Source organism: Ranitomeya variabilis, chromosome 4 (genome assembly GCF_051348905.1).
Source record: "Ranitomeya variabilis isolate aRanVar5 chromosome 4, aRanVar5.hap1, whole genome shotgun sequence".
Classification (NCBI taxonomy): domain Eukaryota; kingdom Metazoa; phylum Chordata; class Amphibia; order Anura; family Dendrobatidae; genus Ranitomeya; species Ranitomeya variabilis.
The window spans coordinates 765,955,883-765,970,030 of record NC_135235.1 but is presented as its reverse complement, the minus strand read 5'-3'; the positions used below and the strand labels follow the sequence as shown (position 1 = coordinate 765,970,030).

General features: G+C 50.1%; 1 protein-coding gene and 1 pseudogene across 2 annotated transcripts in view; one reads left to right on the top strand and one right to left on the bottom strand.

Moving 5' to 3' along the window:
* LOC143768290 (uncharacterized) overlaps window positions 1-14,148 on the top strand; it is a 457,435-nt pseudogene that overhangs the window by 288,120 nt on the left and 155,167 nt on the right. The gene's annotated exons all lie outside the window — the stretch shown is intronic.
* Window positions 1-14,148, bottom strand: part of LOC143767123 (uncharacterized) — a 117,479-nt gene that overhangs the window by 56,005 nt on the left and 47,326 nt on the right. Inside the window, exons 4-7 of the mRNA XM_077255146.1 lie at window positions 13,925-14,104; window positions 13,718-13,841; window positions 13,537-13,634; window positions 13,248-13,338 (exon numbers count right to left, since the gene is read on the bottom strand). Coding sequence (XP_077111261.1) covers window positions 13,248-13,338; window positions 13,537-13,634; window positions 13,718-13,841; window positions 13,925-14,104 — 493 coding nt within the window. The remainder of the gene's footprint in view (window positions 1-13,247; window positions 13,339-13,536; window positions 13,635-13,717; window positions 13,842-13,924; window positions 14,105-14,148) is intronic.

The window sequence follows — 14,148 nt, the reverse complement described above, 5'->3', positions numbered from 1 at the left end:
CCAAGCTCTGCCGTGCGCCCAAACTGTGGTTTACCCCCACATATGGGGTATCGACGTACTCAGGACAAATTGCAAAACAACTTTCGTGGTCTAATTTCTCCTGTTACCCTTGTGAAAATAAAAATTTGGGGGCGAAAAGATCATTTTTGTAGAAAAAAAAATGTGATTTTTTTATTTTCACAGCTCTACGCTATAAACTTCTGTGAAGCACCTGGGGGTTCAAAGTGCTCACCACACATCTAGATAAGTTCTTTAAGGGGTCTAGATTCCAAAATGGTGTCACTTATGGGAAGTTTCCACTATTTAGGCACATCAGGGGCTCTCGAAACGCGAAACATGGCGTCCGATCTCAATTCCAGCCAATTCTGCATTGTCAAGTCAAACGGTGCTCTTTCTCTTCCAAGCTCTGCCGTGCGCCCAAACAGAGGTTTACCCCCACATGTGGGGTATCAGCGTATTCAGGAGAAATTGCACAATAAATTTTGTGGTTCGTTTTCTCTTTTTACACTTGTGAAAAAAAAAAAAAAATTAGTTCTGAAGTAAAACGTTTGTAAAAAAAAAAAAAAAAAAAGTTAAATGTTAATTTTTTCCTTCAAAATTGTTTCAGTTCCTGGGAAGCACGTAAAGGGTTAATAAACTTCTTGAATGTGGTTTGGAGCACCTTGAGGGGAGCAGTTTTTAGAATGGTGTCACACTTGGTTATTTTCTGTCATCTACACTCCTCAAAATGACTTTAAATGTGATGTGGTCCCTAAAAAAAATGGTTTTGTAAATTTTGTTGTAAAAATGAGAAATTGCTGGTCAATTTTTAACCCTTATAACTTCCTAACTAAAAAAAAAATTTGTTTCCAAAGTTGTGCTGATGTAAAGTAGACATGTGAGAAATGTTACTTATTAACTATTTTGTGTGACATATCTCTCGGATTTAAGGGCATAAAAGAGGGATTTTTGGTACTTACCGTAAAATCTCTTTCTTGGAGCCTTCATTGGGGGACACAGGACAACCATGGGTGTATGCTGCTGCTGCTGCTAGGAGGCTGACACTATGCAAAAAAGGAAAAAGGTGTAGCTCCTCCCCGGCAGTATACACCCACCGACAGGCACCAAGCACCTCAGTTAGTGCAAAAAGCAGTAGGAGAAGCGACAGAACTCATAACAGTAAAAGTACCAACTCAACTAGGGTCTCCAGGCCCCAAACACGGTACCAGAACAAACCAGTAGGGAGGGTGCTGTGTCCCCCAATGAAGGCTCCAAGAAAGATTTTACGGTAAGTACCAAAAATCCCTCTTTTATCGCTTCATTGGGGGACACAGGACAACCATGGGACGTTGAAAAGCAGTCCCGGAAAAGGGTGGGTAGAAAGGAAAAGAGAAAAGGTCTCAGGTCGGCCGGTGTGTGACCGCCGCCTGCAGTACCTTCCTACCAAGACCTGCATCGGACGAGGCTTGGGTATGAACCCGATAGAACCTCGTAAACGTGTGCAAAGACGACCAGGTTGCGGCCTTGCAAACTTGTAAGGCAGAGGCCTGGTGGCGAACAGCCCAAGAAGCTCCGACAGCTCTGGTGGAGTGAGCTCGCACCCCCGGGGGATGACGTGCCTCATGAACACGGTACGATTCTGAAAATCGTAGTTACTTACCGATAACGGTATTTCTCTGATCCCATGATGGCACCACGGAGAGAGAGGGGTCCGCCCCCAGGGACAGGAAACCTACAGGTGAAAAAGGGCGTACCTCTCTCCCACATCAGTTGGTTAACAGAGCCTTATACAGAACTTCAGCTGCAACTTAATGTTTACACAAATTAAATTTAACAATTTTTACTTAACAGAGGCACCGTGACTAAGGTTAACTAACTATACATTATAATGTGCACACCTGTGTGTGAAGAGGGAGGGAATATACGGGTGCCATCATGGGATCAGAGAAATACCGTTATCGGTAAGTAACTACGATTTTCTCTATCCCCATGATGGCACCACGGAGAGATTTGCATAGATTGTAACTCTTAGGGAGGGACCACTGCCTCTAGAACCCTTCGACCAAAGGTGAGATCAGAGGAGGTCAAGTCTAAGCGGTAGTGTTTGAAAAATGTAGACTGGGAAGACCAAGTGGCCGCTCTACATATCTGTTGTATTGAAGCGCCCGCTCTTTCCGCCCAGGATGATGCCACTGCTCTGGTCGAGTGCGCTTTTATATTCTCCGGGATGGCCGCCCCGCTGGAAGAGTAGGATAGGGCGATGGCATCTCTTATCCACCTCGCTAGCGTAGCTTTTGACGCTTTCTGTCCCTTCCGCGGACCCTGGAAGCAGACAAACAGAGCCCTATCCTTCCTGCACTCCCTAGTGGCTGACAAGTATTGGAGTAGGCACCTCCTAACATCAAGGGTATGTAGTGTTTTTTCTCCCTCATTCTTGGGGTTGGGACAGAATGAGGGCAGGGAGACCTCTTGTGTCCTGTGAAATTGAGACGCGACTTTTGGGAGGTAAGCCGGGTCTGTTTTTAGAATGACTCTGTCCTCGAGAATTTGAGTGAAGGGAGGGCCCGCGGACAATGCTTGTATGTCACTAACGCGACGGGCTGAGGTTAGGGCCACTAAGAGTGTTGTTTTTAAAGATAGAATCTTTAGGGGTGCGTCTGCCAAGGGCTCAAAAGGAGATTTGGTTAGTGCATTTAGAACAAGGTTTAAATCCCATGGAGGGGCATTATGCAAAGGAACCGGTCTTGATCTACCCGAGGCTTTGATGAATCTCACGATCCATCGGTTTCTGGCTAGATCATAATTATACAGCGCTCCCAAGGCTGCTACCTGAACTTTTAGAGTACTTGTAGCTAGCCCTTTTTCCAAACCCTTTTGCAGGAATTCGAGAATTTTATCTATTGGGATTTCCCCCCCTGGGTCAGCCCCTGATACAGACATGAATTTTTTCCACACTTTGCCATATATTTTGGTGGTTACGGGTTTCCTACTCTGTAGTAATGTGGACACCAGATTGGATGAAAACCCTTTGTTACTTAACAGCTTCCTTTCAAAAGCCAGGCTGCCATATGTAGGCTTTTTACATTGGGGTGACACACTGGGCCCTGGGATAATAGATTTTGCGTGTCTGGTAGAACCCACGGGCTGTCTAAGGACATCTTCCTCAGCCAGGAAAACCATATTCTGCGAGGCCAGAATGGAGCTATGATTATCACTGTTGCCCCCTCCTCCCGAATTTTCCTCAAGACTAGGGGAATGAGGGATATTGGAGGGAACGCGTAGGAGAGGCGATAGTTCCAGGGGACTGTGAGAGCGTCCAGTGCTACTGGCCCTCCCCGGGGGTCGATTGAGCAGAACTTCCTCACTTTCCGGTTCTGATAGTCCGCGAATAGGTCTATTTCTGGTTCTCCCCAACGCTTCACTATTTGGTTGAATACCGACTGTTTCAGCTCCCACTCCCCCTGTTTCAAGCGTGTTCTGCTGAGGAAGTCTGCGGTCTGGTTTTCTGAACCCTTTATGTAAAGGGCCGTCAGGGACTTCAGATTGTGTTCTGCAATGTAGAAGATGGATCGGGTTTCTTCCATCAGTGTTTGTGACCTGGTGCCCCCTTGGTGGTTTAGGTATGCTACCACTACCTGATTGTCCGAGAAGACTTTTACGTGGTGGGAGCGGATGATTTTTAGGAAGTGCATTAAGGCGAGTTTTACCGCTAGCAGTTCTTTCATATTTGACGAGGTCAGCTGTTGATTTTTGTCCCAGTTCCCTTGTGTCACCTGACCGTCTATATGAGCACCCCACCCCCAGGGGCTTGCATCCGTCGTTAGGATTTTTCCTGTTGGTAGTGACCAGGGGACCCCCTTGGTAAGATTTATCGGGTCCGCCCACCACTGTAGGGAGTGTATCGTAGTTGGAGATATCCTTAACTGCCCGTCTAAATTTCCTCCCAGACACAGGCTTGAACTTAAAGTCTCCCATTGTAAGTCCCGGGAATGGCACTGTGCCCACTGCACTGCCGGGATACAGGATGTCATGGAGCCCAGCAGGGACATGGCTTTCCTGAGTGTGGTGACCGGGGATGTTGACAGCTGTACCGCTGCCTGTGTCATTTTCTGAATCTTCCCCTGAGGAAGATAACACGTTTGTGTGGTTGAGTCGAGGACTATCCCCAAGTACTCCTGTACCTGTGATGGGACTACTTTGGATTTGGTAAGGTTCAATAGCCAACCCAGGCTTGACAGAGAAGTCATAACCAAATCCAACTGCTGTTTGCAGTGATGGAATGATGTCCCTGCTACAAGGAGGTCGTCCAGGTAGGGGACTATCAGGATATTCTGTTCTCGTATATGCGCCATCACTTCCGACATTAGTTTCGTGAAAACCCGGGGTGCGATAGCTAACCCAAAAGGGAGGGCCCGAAACTGATAATGTTTCACCTCCCCCTGGATATTCACTGCTAGCCGGAGGTACTTTTGATGATCCTTGTGGATCGGTACATGATAGTATGCATCCCGTAGGTCTAGAACAGTCATGAAACATCTGGGAAAGGGTATTTTTACGCAAGATTTTATTGTTTCCATTTTGAAGTGTGGGATCTCGAGAAAACTGTTTAACTTTTTGAGATTTATTATTGTCCTGTATGACCCATCTGGCTTCTTTCGGAGGAAGAGGGGAGAATAGAAGCCCATGCCTCTTTCCTGGTGAGGGACTTCCTGTAGGACCTCCTTCTGGACTAGGCCTAGAATCTCTTCCTGAAGAGCCGACTGTTCTTGAGACTGTCTCTGTGGTGTCACCATGAAGAGTTTTTTGGGGGGAATGCGGAACTTTAGCTTGAGTCCTTCTCGTTCTATGCCTAGTATCCAGGGACTGTTTGAAATTTTTTCCCAGGCTGGGAGAAACTTTGTCAGTCTCCCGCCAACCTGGGGGACACCTTCATTGAGTTTTTTTGTTGTCGGGAGTGGGTTTGTTGAATAGGAACCCTCTGGTTTTATTTCTTTTTTCCTCCCATGTTTCTTTGTTCCCTTTCGGAGGTTTTCTCCGCATAAATTTTTTATTCCGAAAGGAACGTCTGTATGATTGGTTGGGGAAACCAGGGAAAGACTTTTTCTTGTCCTCGGCTTTCTCGAGGATGTCATCTAGCGTTGCGCCGAACAAGAATTCACCCTCACAGGGTATTGAGCAGAGTTTTGTCTTTGTCTGAAGGTCCCCTGGCCAACATTTTAGCCACAGGGCACGTCTTGCGGCGTTTGAGAAGGCGGCAGCCCTGGCTGCTAGTCTGGCCGAGTCTACCGATGCATCCGCCAAAAAGGCTGCTGCACCTTTCATTATAGACACTGATTTTTGAATTGTGTCTCTTGAGACTCTTCCCTTTAATTGGGAATCCAAGTGCTCAAGCCACACCATTAGCGCGCGAGCTGTGCAGGTGGCCGCGACAGCTGGTTTAAGTCCGCCTCCTGCCGCTTCCCAAGAGTTTTTTAGGAAAACCTCGGCTTTTTTGTCCATCGGATCTTTTAAGGTACCCATGTCCTCAAAAGGTAGGGCAAACTTTTTTGAGGCCTTTGCTATGGCCACGTCTAATTTTGGTGCTTTACTCCAGGACGAGCATGCTGGGTCATCAAATGGGTATTTTCTTTTGGGGGTGAGGAGAGCTTTTTTGTCTGGCTTTTTCCACTCTCTTTTAATTAGAGAGTGAATTTTCTCATTTACTGGGAATGCTCTTTTCCTTTTTTGTTCCAGACCGCTGAACATTATGTCCTGCGCTGTTCTTTTAGGTCTCTCCTCCACTATCCCCATTGTTGCTCTGACTGCTTTCACTAAAGCGTCTGTTTCCTCGATAGGGAAGCAACTGCGCCCCCCCTCAGAGGATACTGAAGAAGTGTCAGAGGCTGACGAATTATTTGAGTCAGATAATTCACTCTCTGACTCGTCCGCACTAGATACGGGGGACTCGGGTGTTTTCTTATGTTTTTTCTTTGTGGCTTTAATGCCTTTAATGGCACTTTCCACCTGGATTTTTATTAACGACTTTAATTCGGATGCAAATGATGGAGTTTCCTCCTGAATCGTCTTTTTTATACAGACGCTGCATAGTCTCTTTTCCCAGGAGGAAGGCAGCTCGTCTGAACATATGGCACATTCTTTGTGCTTAGTTTTGGCTGTACTTTTTCTCCCCTAGAACAAAAAAGAGCCCTATATTAAACTCAGCACTTTCACGTAGATCACTCACCCCCTGTGGATCAGAGATACCGTCTCGGGCCTGGGGACTGTATCCGCTGGAATCGTCGCCGGCCGTGTGGTTTTTGCAGACCCCCGACTGCGTTGAGACTCTGATCGTCCGCTGCTGCTGCGCTGTACAGAGGACGAGTTTCCTTTGCGCTGCTGCTGTGGGTGCAGACGCCGCTGCACTTGTGCCTGCTCAGGAGATCGCTGGACAGCTTCCTGCATAACCTGCTGCTCGCTTTCGCTCATGGTGGCCTCCGCACTGTCTGGTGCACTTTGGAGTTTGAATTTGCCACCCTTTTCCCTATGCTGGCGTTCTTTTATGCATTTGCCGGCGAAACCGGAAGTGACGGTTTGCGCATGCGCCCGCACAACTTCCGGTCTCTGTCAGCTTCACATGAGGGAATGAATGTGGTGGGACGCCGGCGCGCGCGCACTAGCGCTGCGTTTTTGCGGTGATGGCGCCGGTGAGCGCACTAGCGCTCCATTACCGACGCCCACCCAATTTACCGGTAATGACGCCGGTCCGGCCCATTTTTACTTGGGCTTTTATGGTAGGATAGCCGCCGCTACCCCCATATTACCATCCAGAGTCCTCCGGTGACCGCCGTCACCCGCTCCTTATCCCCCTCTTTTTTTTTTTTTTTTTTTCTGTGGAAGGCAGACTGGATCCTTTCACTGCCTTCCTCCACTCACCCATGAGGCCCGCCGACCCCTGTGGTGGTGCTTCAGGAAAAGGGAGAAAAAAGAGGGAAAAAACCGCTTGATCCAGCCGTAACAGGGCGCCCCCTGTTAGAAAAATCGACTGCATCAGCCCCTGGAACTCCACGAAGAATCCTTCAGGTACGTGCTGTAGGTTCCCCGTCAGGGACAGGAAACCAACTGATGTGGGAGAGAGGTACGCCCTTTTTCACCTGTAGGTTTCCTGTCCCTGGGGGCGGACCCCTCTCTCTCCGTGGTGCCATCATGGGGATAGAGAAATTGCCGAGCGAATCCAGCGCAAAATGGTGGATTTAGACGCTTGAAAGCCCTTCCGACGACCTTCAGAAACGACAAGGAGAGAATCGGATTGACGGAAGGGAGCGGTTCTATAAAGATAGACCCGAATGGCCCTGACCACGTCAAGCTTGTGAAGAGACTTCTCCAAAGGATGAGCTGGAGAAGGGCAAAATGATGGAAGGACAATGTCTTCGTTGATGTGGAAAGCTGAGACCACCTTGGGAAGGAATTCAGGAACCGGTCGAAGAACGACCTTATCCTGATGAAGAATAAGGAAAGGGGAACGACATGACAGGGCTGCCAACTCGGAGATGGATGTACTCCTCCTGATGGATGTAATGGCAATGAGGAAGGAGACCTTCCAAGAGAGAAGGGAAAAGGGCACGTCATGAAGAGGCTCAAAGGGAGCAGCCTGAAGAGCGCCAAGGACCAGGTTAAGGTCCCAAGGTTCCAAGGGAGGACGGAAAGGAGAGGCGATATGCACAACTCCCTGTAGAAAAGTCCGAACCTGGTGAATGGAGGAAAGGTCACTCTGGAAGAGAATCGACAGAGCGGCCACTTGTCCCTTGAGTGTGCTGAGGGATATGCCCGAATCGAGACCAGACTGGAGGAAACCGAGAAGATCCGGAAGAAAAAAGGACATTGGAAAAACTTCATTGGTTTCGCACCAGCGAAAGAACGCTTTCCAGTACCTATGGTAGATACGGGAAGAAGCTGGTTTTCTGGCTCTGATCATGGTCTGTATGACCTGGGAAGAGAGACCAGAGTTTTTCAAGACTGCGGCCTCAACGGCCATGCCATTAAACTCAGCGACTGAGAACTCTGGTAGTAGAGAGGTCCCTGCGAGAGGAGATCTGGCCGATCTGGGAGTCTCCAAGGAGTGTCCGCGAGCATGTTTACGAGCTCGGCGTGCCAAGGCCGCCTTGGCCAGTCTGGCACTATCATTATGACTGGAATCCCTTCCAACTTGATCTTCTTTACCACCCTTGGAATCAAGGGGAGGGGTGGGAACAGGTAGGGAAACTGAAACTGGGACCATGGAATTACCAGGGCGTCGTGGCCGACGGCAAAAGGATCCCGGGACCTGGCGACAAACTGTGGGACCTTGTGGTTCATCCGGGACGCCATAAGATCGACGTCTGGAGTACCCCAGCGGAGGCAAATTTGATTGAAGACTGCGGGGTGGAGAGACCACTCGCCCGCTGCTAGGCCCTGGCGACTGAAAAAGTCGGCTGCCCAGTTTTCGACCCCGGGGATATGAACGGCAGATATGGCCGGAACGTGGCGTTCCACCCACCGAAGAATCTTTGCCACTTCTGCCATTACTTGGCCGCTGCGAGTCCCGCCCTGGTGGTTTAAGTACGCCACGGCCGTGGCGTTGTCCGACTGGATGCGGACGGGAAGATTCGACAGAAGAGACTTCCAGCGGATTAGCGCAAGGAAGATTGCCCTGATCTCCAGAAGGTTGATGGGAAGGAGAGCTTCCTGGGTGGTCCAACGGCCCTGAGCCGTGTGTTGTCGGATGACTGCTCCCCACCCGAGAAGGCTGGCATCGGTGGTGATGACCTGCCACTGAAGGGGAAGAAATGATCTTCCTCTCAGGAGAGAGGAGGACAGCGTCCACCAGGTTAGGGACTGATGACGGACCTGGAGAGGAAGGTGGACGGGACGGTCCAGGGAGTCCAAGGACCTGTTCCAGGTGGATAAGAGGAATAGGTGGAGGGGGCGGGTGTGGAACTGGGCGAAAGGAACAGCCTCTATGGAGGCCACCATCTTTCCCAGGACTCCCATGCAGAAACGAAGTGACTGAGGGGCTGGGCGTTTGAGAAGGCGGACCGCCTTGAGGAGTACTGAGAACTTGTCCTCTGGGAGAAAGACCCGAGCTAATTTCGTGTCGAACACCATGCCCAGGAAGGACAGTCGTTGGGATGGAATCAGAGAGGACTTGGTCCGGTTGATAATCCAGCCGACACGGGTCAGGGTGTCCAGGGAGACCTGGAGACTGTGGGCACAGTCTAGACGAGAGGACCCCTTGATCAACAGATCGTCCAAGTAGGGGATAATGAGGATCCCCCTGGAACGAAGGAAGGCCATGACCGCCACCATGATTTTGGTGAAGACCCTGGGGGCAGACGGTAAACCGAAGGGGAGAGCCGTGAACTGGTAGTGATTGTCCCCGACAGCAAACCGAAGGGATCTTTGATGCCGTACGCAGATGGGGACATGAAGGTACGCATCTTGGATGTCGACCGAGCAGAGGAACACCCCGGGTTCATTGGCGGCGATCACTGACCGCAGGGATTCCATTCTGAAGTGGCGAGGTCGGACGTGGCGGTTCAGAAGCTTCAAATCCAGGATAGGGCGAAGAGACCCGTCCTTCTTTGGGACTACAAAAAGGTTTGAGTAGAACCCGCAAAAACGGTCTTCGGAAGGAACGGGAATTTCGACTCCGGCGGCGACCAGAGACGTTACGGCTTGAAGCAAGCCGGGTAAATGGGACGGATGCTTTGGGGGGCGAGAGAGAAAGAAACGATTTTCCGGGAGGTTAGAAAATTCAATCTTGTACCCGGAGGTGATAATCTCTCTGACCCAGGCGTCGCTGATCACTGACAGCCAGGTGTCTTTGAAGAGAAGAAGCCTGCCTCCCACCCTGGAAAGACTCCCAGGTGGGGGCGACCCATCACTTGGAACGGTATCTGTTGGAACGAGGTCCGGAGGACCTGGGAGGCGGAGCCCTGGATCTTCACATGGGAGTTGGCTTGTAAGAGGGTTTTCTACGTTCACCAGTGATAGCGGTTCGCTCTTGTTGCGAAGAGGAATCTGAGGCTGCAAACGGATGAAAGGGGCAAAATGTTCGAGGAGCCTTTGGGTTAAAGAAGCGTTTTGGCTTGGACTGGGGGAGAGAGGTACTCTTGCCCCCAGTCGCGTCTGAGATAATTTGATCCAGACGAGCGCCAAAAAGCCTGGAACCTTGAAACGCCAAGTTGGTGAGAGACTTTTTGGAAGTAGCATCCGCATTCCATGCTTTGAGCAAAAGAATGCAGCGCATAGCGACAATGTTGCTGCTTGCCCTGGCTGAACAGGCTGCTGCATCTAAGGAGGCAGTGAGAACGTATTTCCCTGCGTGGTTAATCTGGTCGGCGAGGTCAGCCAGCTCGGTAGGGGAGGCCAAAGCCAAAATGCCTCGGTGGAGAATCTTGGCCCAGGCAGATATGGCCTTAGTCACCCATGTGGAAGCAAAGCTGGGGCAGAGGGAAGCACCAGTTGCCTCAAAAGCTGATTTGGCCAGCGCCTCAATTTGTCTGTCCGATGCGTCCTTAAGCGTGCGCCGTCCGGTAAGGAGAGAACAGTCTTGGAGGAAAGACGGGAGATCGGTGGATCGACCTTGGGAGATTCAGCCCACTTGGAGAGAAGATCGGCGCTAAAGGGATAGAGCACGTCCAGATGTTTTCTACCCGAAAAACGTTTCTCAGGATGTTCCCAGTGTTTAGACAGGGTAGACTCAAACTCCTCATGAGTAGGAAAGGAGCGAGAGGGACGCTTCACCCGCTTAAGGGAGACAGAGGAATCCTGGGGGGAAACCTCATCTTGTTTTAGTTTGAGGGTTAGCGATATAGCCGAAATAAGACTATCTACGACAGCCTGCATGCCAGAAGCCTGGTCTGAATCGGAGTCAGAAACGGACTGGGAATCCACATCAGACCCAATGTCCTCCTCCAAAGAGGGGAATTGGGAGGAGGAGAGCAGCTTGAGCGCTGCGGAGGGACCTGGAGAACCAGACGAAGAGCCAGACAGAGTCCTCTTTCTAGAGCGGCTGGCTGATTTGTCTCCCTGTGGTTCAGGGTCAGGTGCGGCCGACTCGCCATGGAAGACGGTCAGAGCGCTGGTGGCTGAAGGAGGCTGTGGAAGACGTTCAAGCGCCTGGACCAGGGACTGAGATACCTTAGTCAATTCAGAGACCGACTGCGAGATAGCAACGGCCCACTCAGGGGGAGGGGGAGCGCCCCCATCCCGAGAGTCAGAAGCTTCCTGCGGGGCAGACATGGCAGGAGGACTGCAGGACTGGCAGAGAGGCGACGATTGGTCTACAGACCACTTTATCTTACAACGAGCACAGGCGTAGTGAGTTATGGTAGGTTTGGTAAGGCAGGCTCCAGAAGAGTTGGACATAAGGATATTCTGCAGCACTATACTACAGAAAAGACTAAAGGGCCTGCAGTGGTATGGATAATACAAAGGGAGGGGCCAATATAGCGTCGCAATCCTACCGCACCGCAGAGCAGAGTTGTCCGTGTCCCCCAACACACGATGTCTCCTGTGCACGGAGCTGCTGAAGCAGGAAGTGCCAGCTGAGAAGAAGGGGCGGTGCTGTACTGAGAGGAATAAGCCCAGGCTCCTGATAGGGCCGCACCGAAAGGGAAGGGTGTGCCCGGGATGTAAAAACCCCTCTGAGTGGAGGAGGAAAAGAGCGCAGAAAAAGGAGGGGGCGTGGCCTATCGGAGGGGGCGTGGCCGGCCACAGCGGTGAAAGTGAAAACGGCCGTGACTGTGTGAAAGCACTGTACATTTAGACAGGGAAATACTGCTGCAGGGAAACGGCTACTGAAGCGCTGGTACCTGCATGTCCAGTTCCACAGGTAGAGGGAGAGAGGATCGACCAGGGGCCCGATGAGAGAGGGGTCGCTGGAAACAGAATCCTTCGTCCAGAAGACGGCCTCGACCCCAAAGACAAGGTGACCACCGTCTTCCTCTCAGCCCTCTCCGAGGAGAGGGGTGAGGGGGACTGTTTGGCAAAGACCGCCACCATAAAGACCCTGGAGCACCTGGGAGGGTGACAAGGGATAATGTCCTGCCGGCGGTCTGAGAGCTGAAATGCGGACGACACCACACTGCTCGCTCAGCCGCCCTCCTGGGGAGGCAGGGTGGGAGATTGCACCCTGAATCCCTGAATGCTGTATCTGAAAAAGAAAAGTCAAAACGTTAATAAAAACAACAAAACCTGTAAAGGAATCAAGATTAGCAGCGGATCAGAAGATCCAGGTCCGCCTCCTACAGACACTAAGCACAAACTGAGGTACTTGGTGCCTGTCGGTGGGTGTATACTGCCGGGGAGGAGCTACGCCTTTTTCCTTTTTTGCATAGTGTCAGCCACCTAGCAGCAGCAGCATACACCCATGGTTGTCCTGTGTCCCCCAATGAAGCGATAAAGAAAATTTAAAGTTTGAAAATTGCTAAATTTTAATTTTTTTTTGCCATATTTCCATTTTTTTCATAAATAATCGCAAGTAATATCGAAGAAATGTTACCACTAACATGAAGTGCAATATGTCATGAGAAAACGTTCTCAGAATCAGCGGGATCCGTTAAAGCGTTCCAGAGTTATAACCTCATAAAGTGACAGTGGTCAGAATTGTAAAAATTGGCTCGGTCATCAAGTACCAAATTGCCTCTGTCACTAAGCGGTTAAAGAGAACTGTGTATATTAGTGCAGAGCGGAGATGTCTTAAAGGGAACCTGTCAGCAGGATTGTGCTCAGTGACTACAGACACTGTCAGGTCGGTGCCGTTATACTGATTACACCGTTACCTGGTGATGAAATCCATCTTATGGTTGTTGTTTAATCTGTATTTGTAGTTTTTAGTTGATGAGATTCTCGTGCTCTGGGGCGGGGCTGTGGGCGGGGCTTTATGTGGTGCTCTGATTATATATGCATCTGTATTGGCTTATGACAGGTGGCTGATCCCTCACTACAGGGGCTGACAGCCCCTCTGACTTTGAATCGGAGACCCCGTGGCATGATGCTGGTTCCGATCGCTGCCATGGAGACCCGATATCGTCACGACGACATCAGGGTCTCCAGACCTGAGAGGCTTCCTGTCATGCGCAGTGATGATCAGGAAGTCTTTTAGATCAGTGTATAGAAGGAGAATGTTGTGGTCTAGAGGCAAAATGGTGATCATGGTAATACGGCCGGACTACACCACCGATAAAGCAGCGACAGCCGGTGACTGAGAAGAATCTGTGACTTCTCTGCATTTAGTGGTTACTACTCACCTGGGTAGCCATATGTGGGAATCTCCTCTTTACACCACTCATCCCCCCTCACATATGTCTCTGTAGTATTAATATGGGTCAGATCTTCACCCTGAAACAAATATTGTAAAAGTCACCGACAGATGGAGAAGTCCCATCTATGATCAGCTCTAATCCTGCCATCTCCACCGTTCTCATTACACAAGTATAAAACATATAATACTGGTGGATAAAACAAGACTGAGCACAAGACCTTCACCGGCGTCTACACATCATAGGGGAGATCTCCTGACACCTTCTCTCCATCTACCTGATGGTCCTGAGGAGCATTGGGATCTTCTTGGTTACAGTCCTGTGGAAGAAGAGGACGGGGACATCTTTCTGGTGTTGTCCTCTTACTGGATAGATCTGGAGGAAACACATACAGGGAGTGAATTCATTCTTTACATACAGATAATTATAGGCCGTGTGTATTTAGTCCTGTCTATTACCTGGAGATGTGAGGGGCTGGGGAACCTCCATTATGACGTTCTTGTACAGATCTCTGTGTCCTTCTAAATACTCCCACTCCTCCATGGAGAAATAGACAGCGACATCCTGACACCTTATAGGAACCTGACACATACAATGATACCGTCATCCCCCCGATCCCTTCATAGTGTTACTGTATAATGTCCCAGCATTCCCAGCAGTGTCACCTCTCCAGTCAGCAGCTCAATCATCTTGTAGATGAGTTCTAGGATCTTCTGGTCATTGATGTCCTCATGGATCAGGGGGTGAGGTGGAGGCCCCGGGATTGGGCTCAGGGGTCTTCCACATCCCTCAGACACAGGGTCCTGACAGCGATCACTAGAGGTCTTCTTCACCACTGTGTAATCCTGGTAATGGAGAGACACATTAATAAATCTCACTACAGACATTT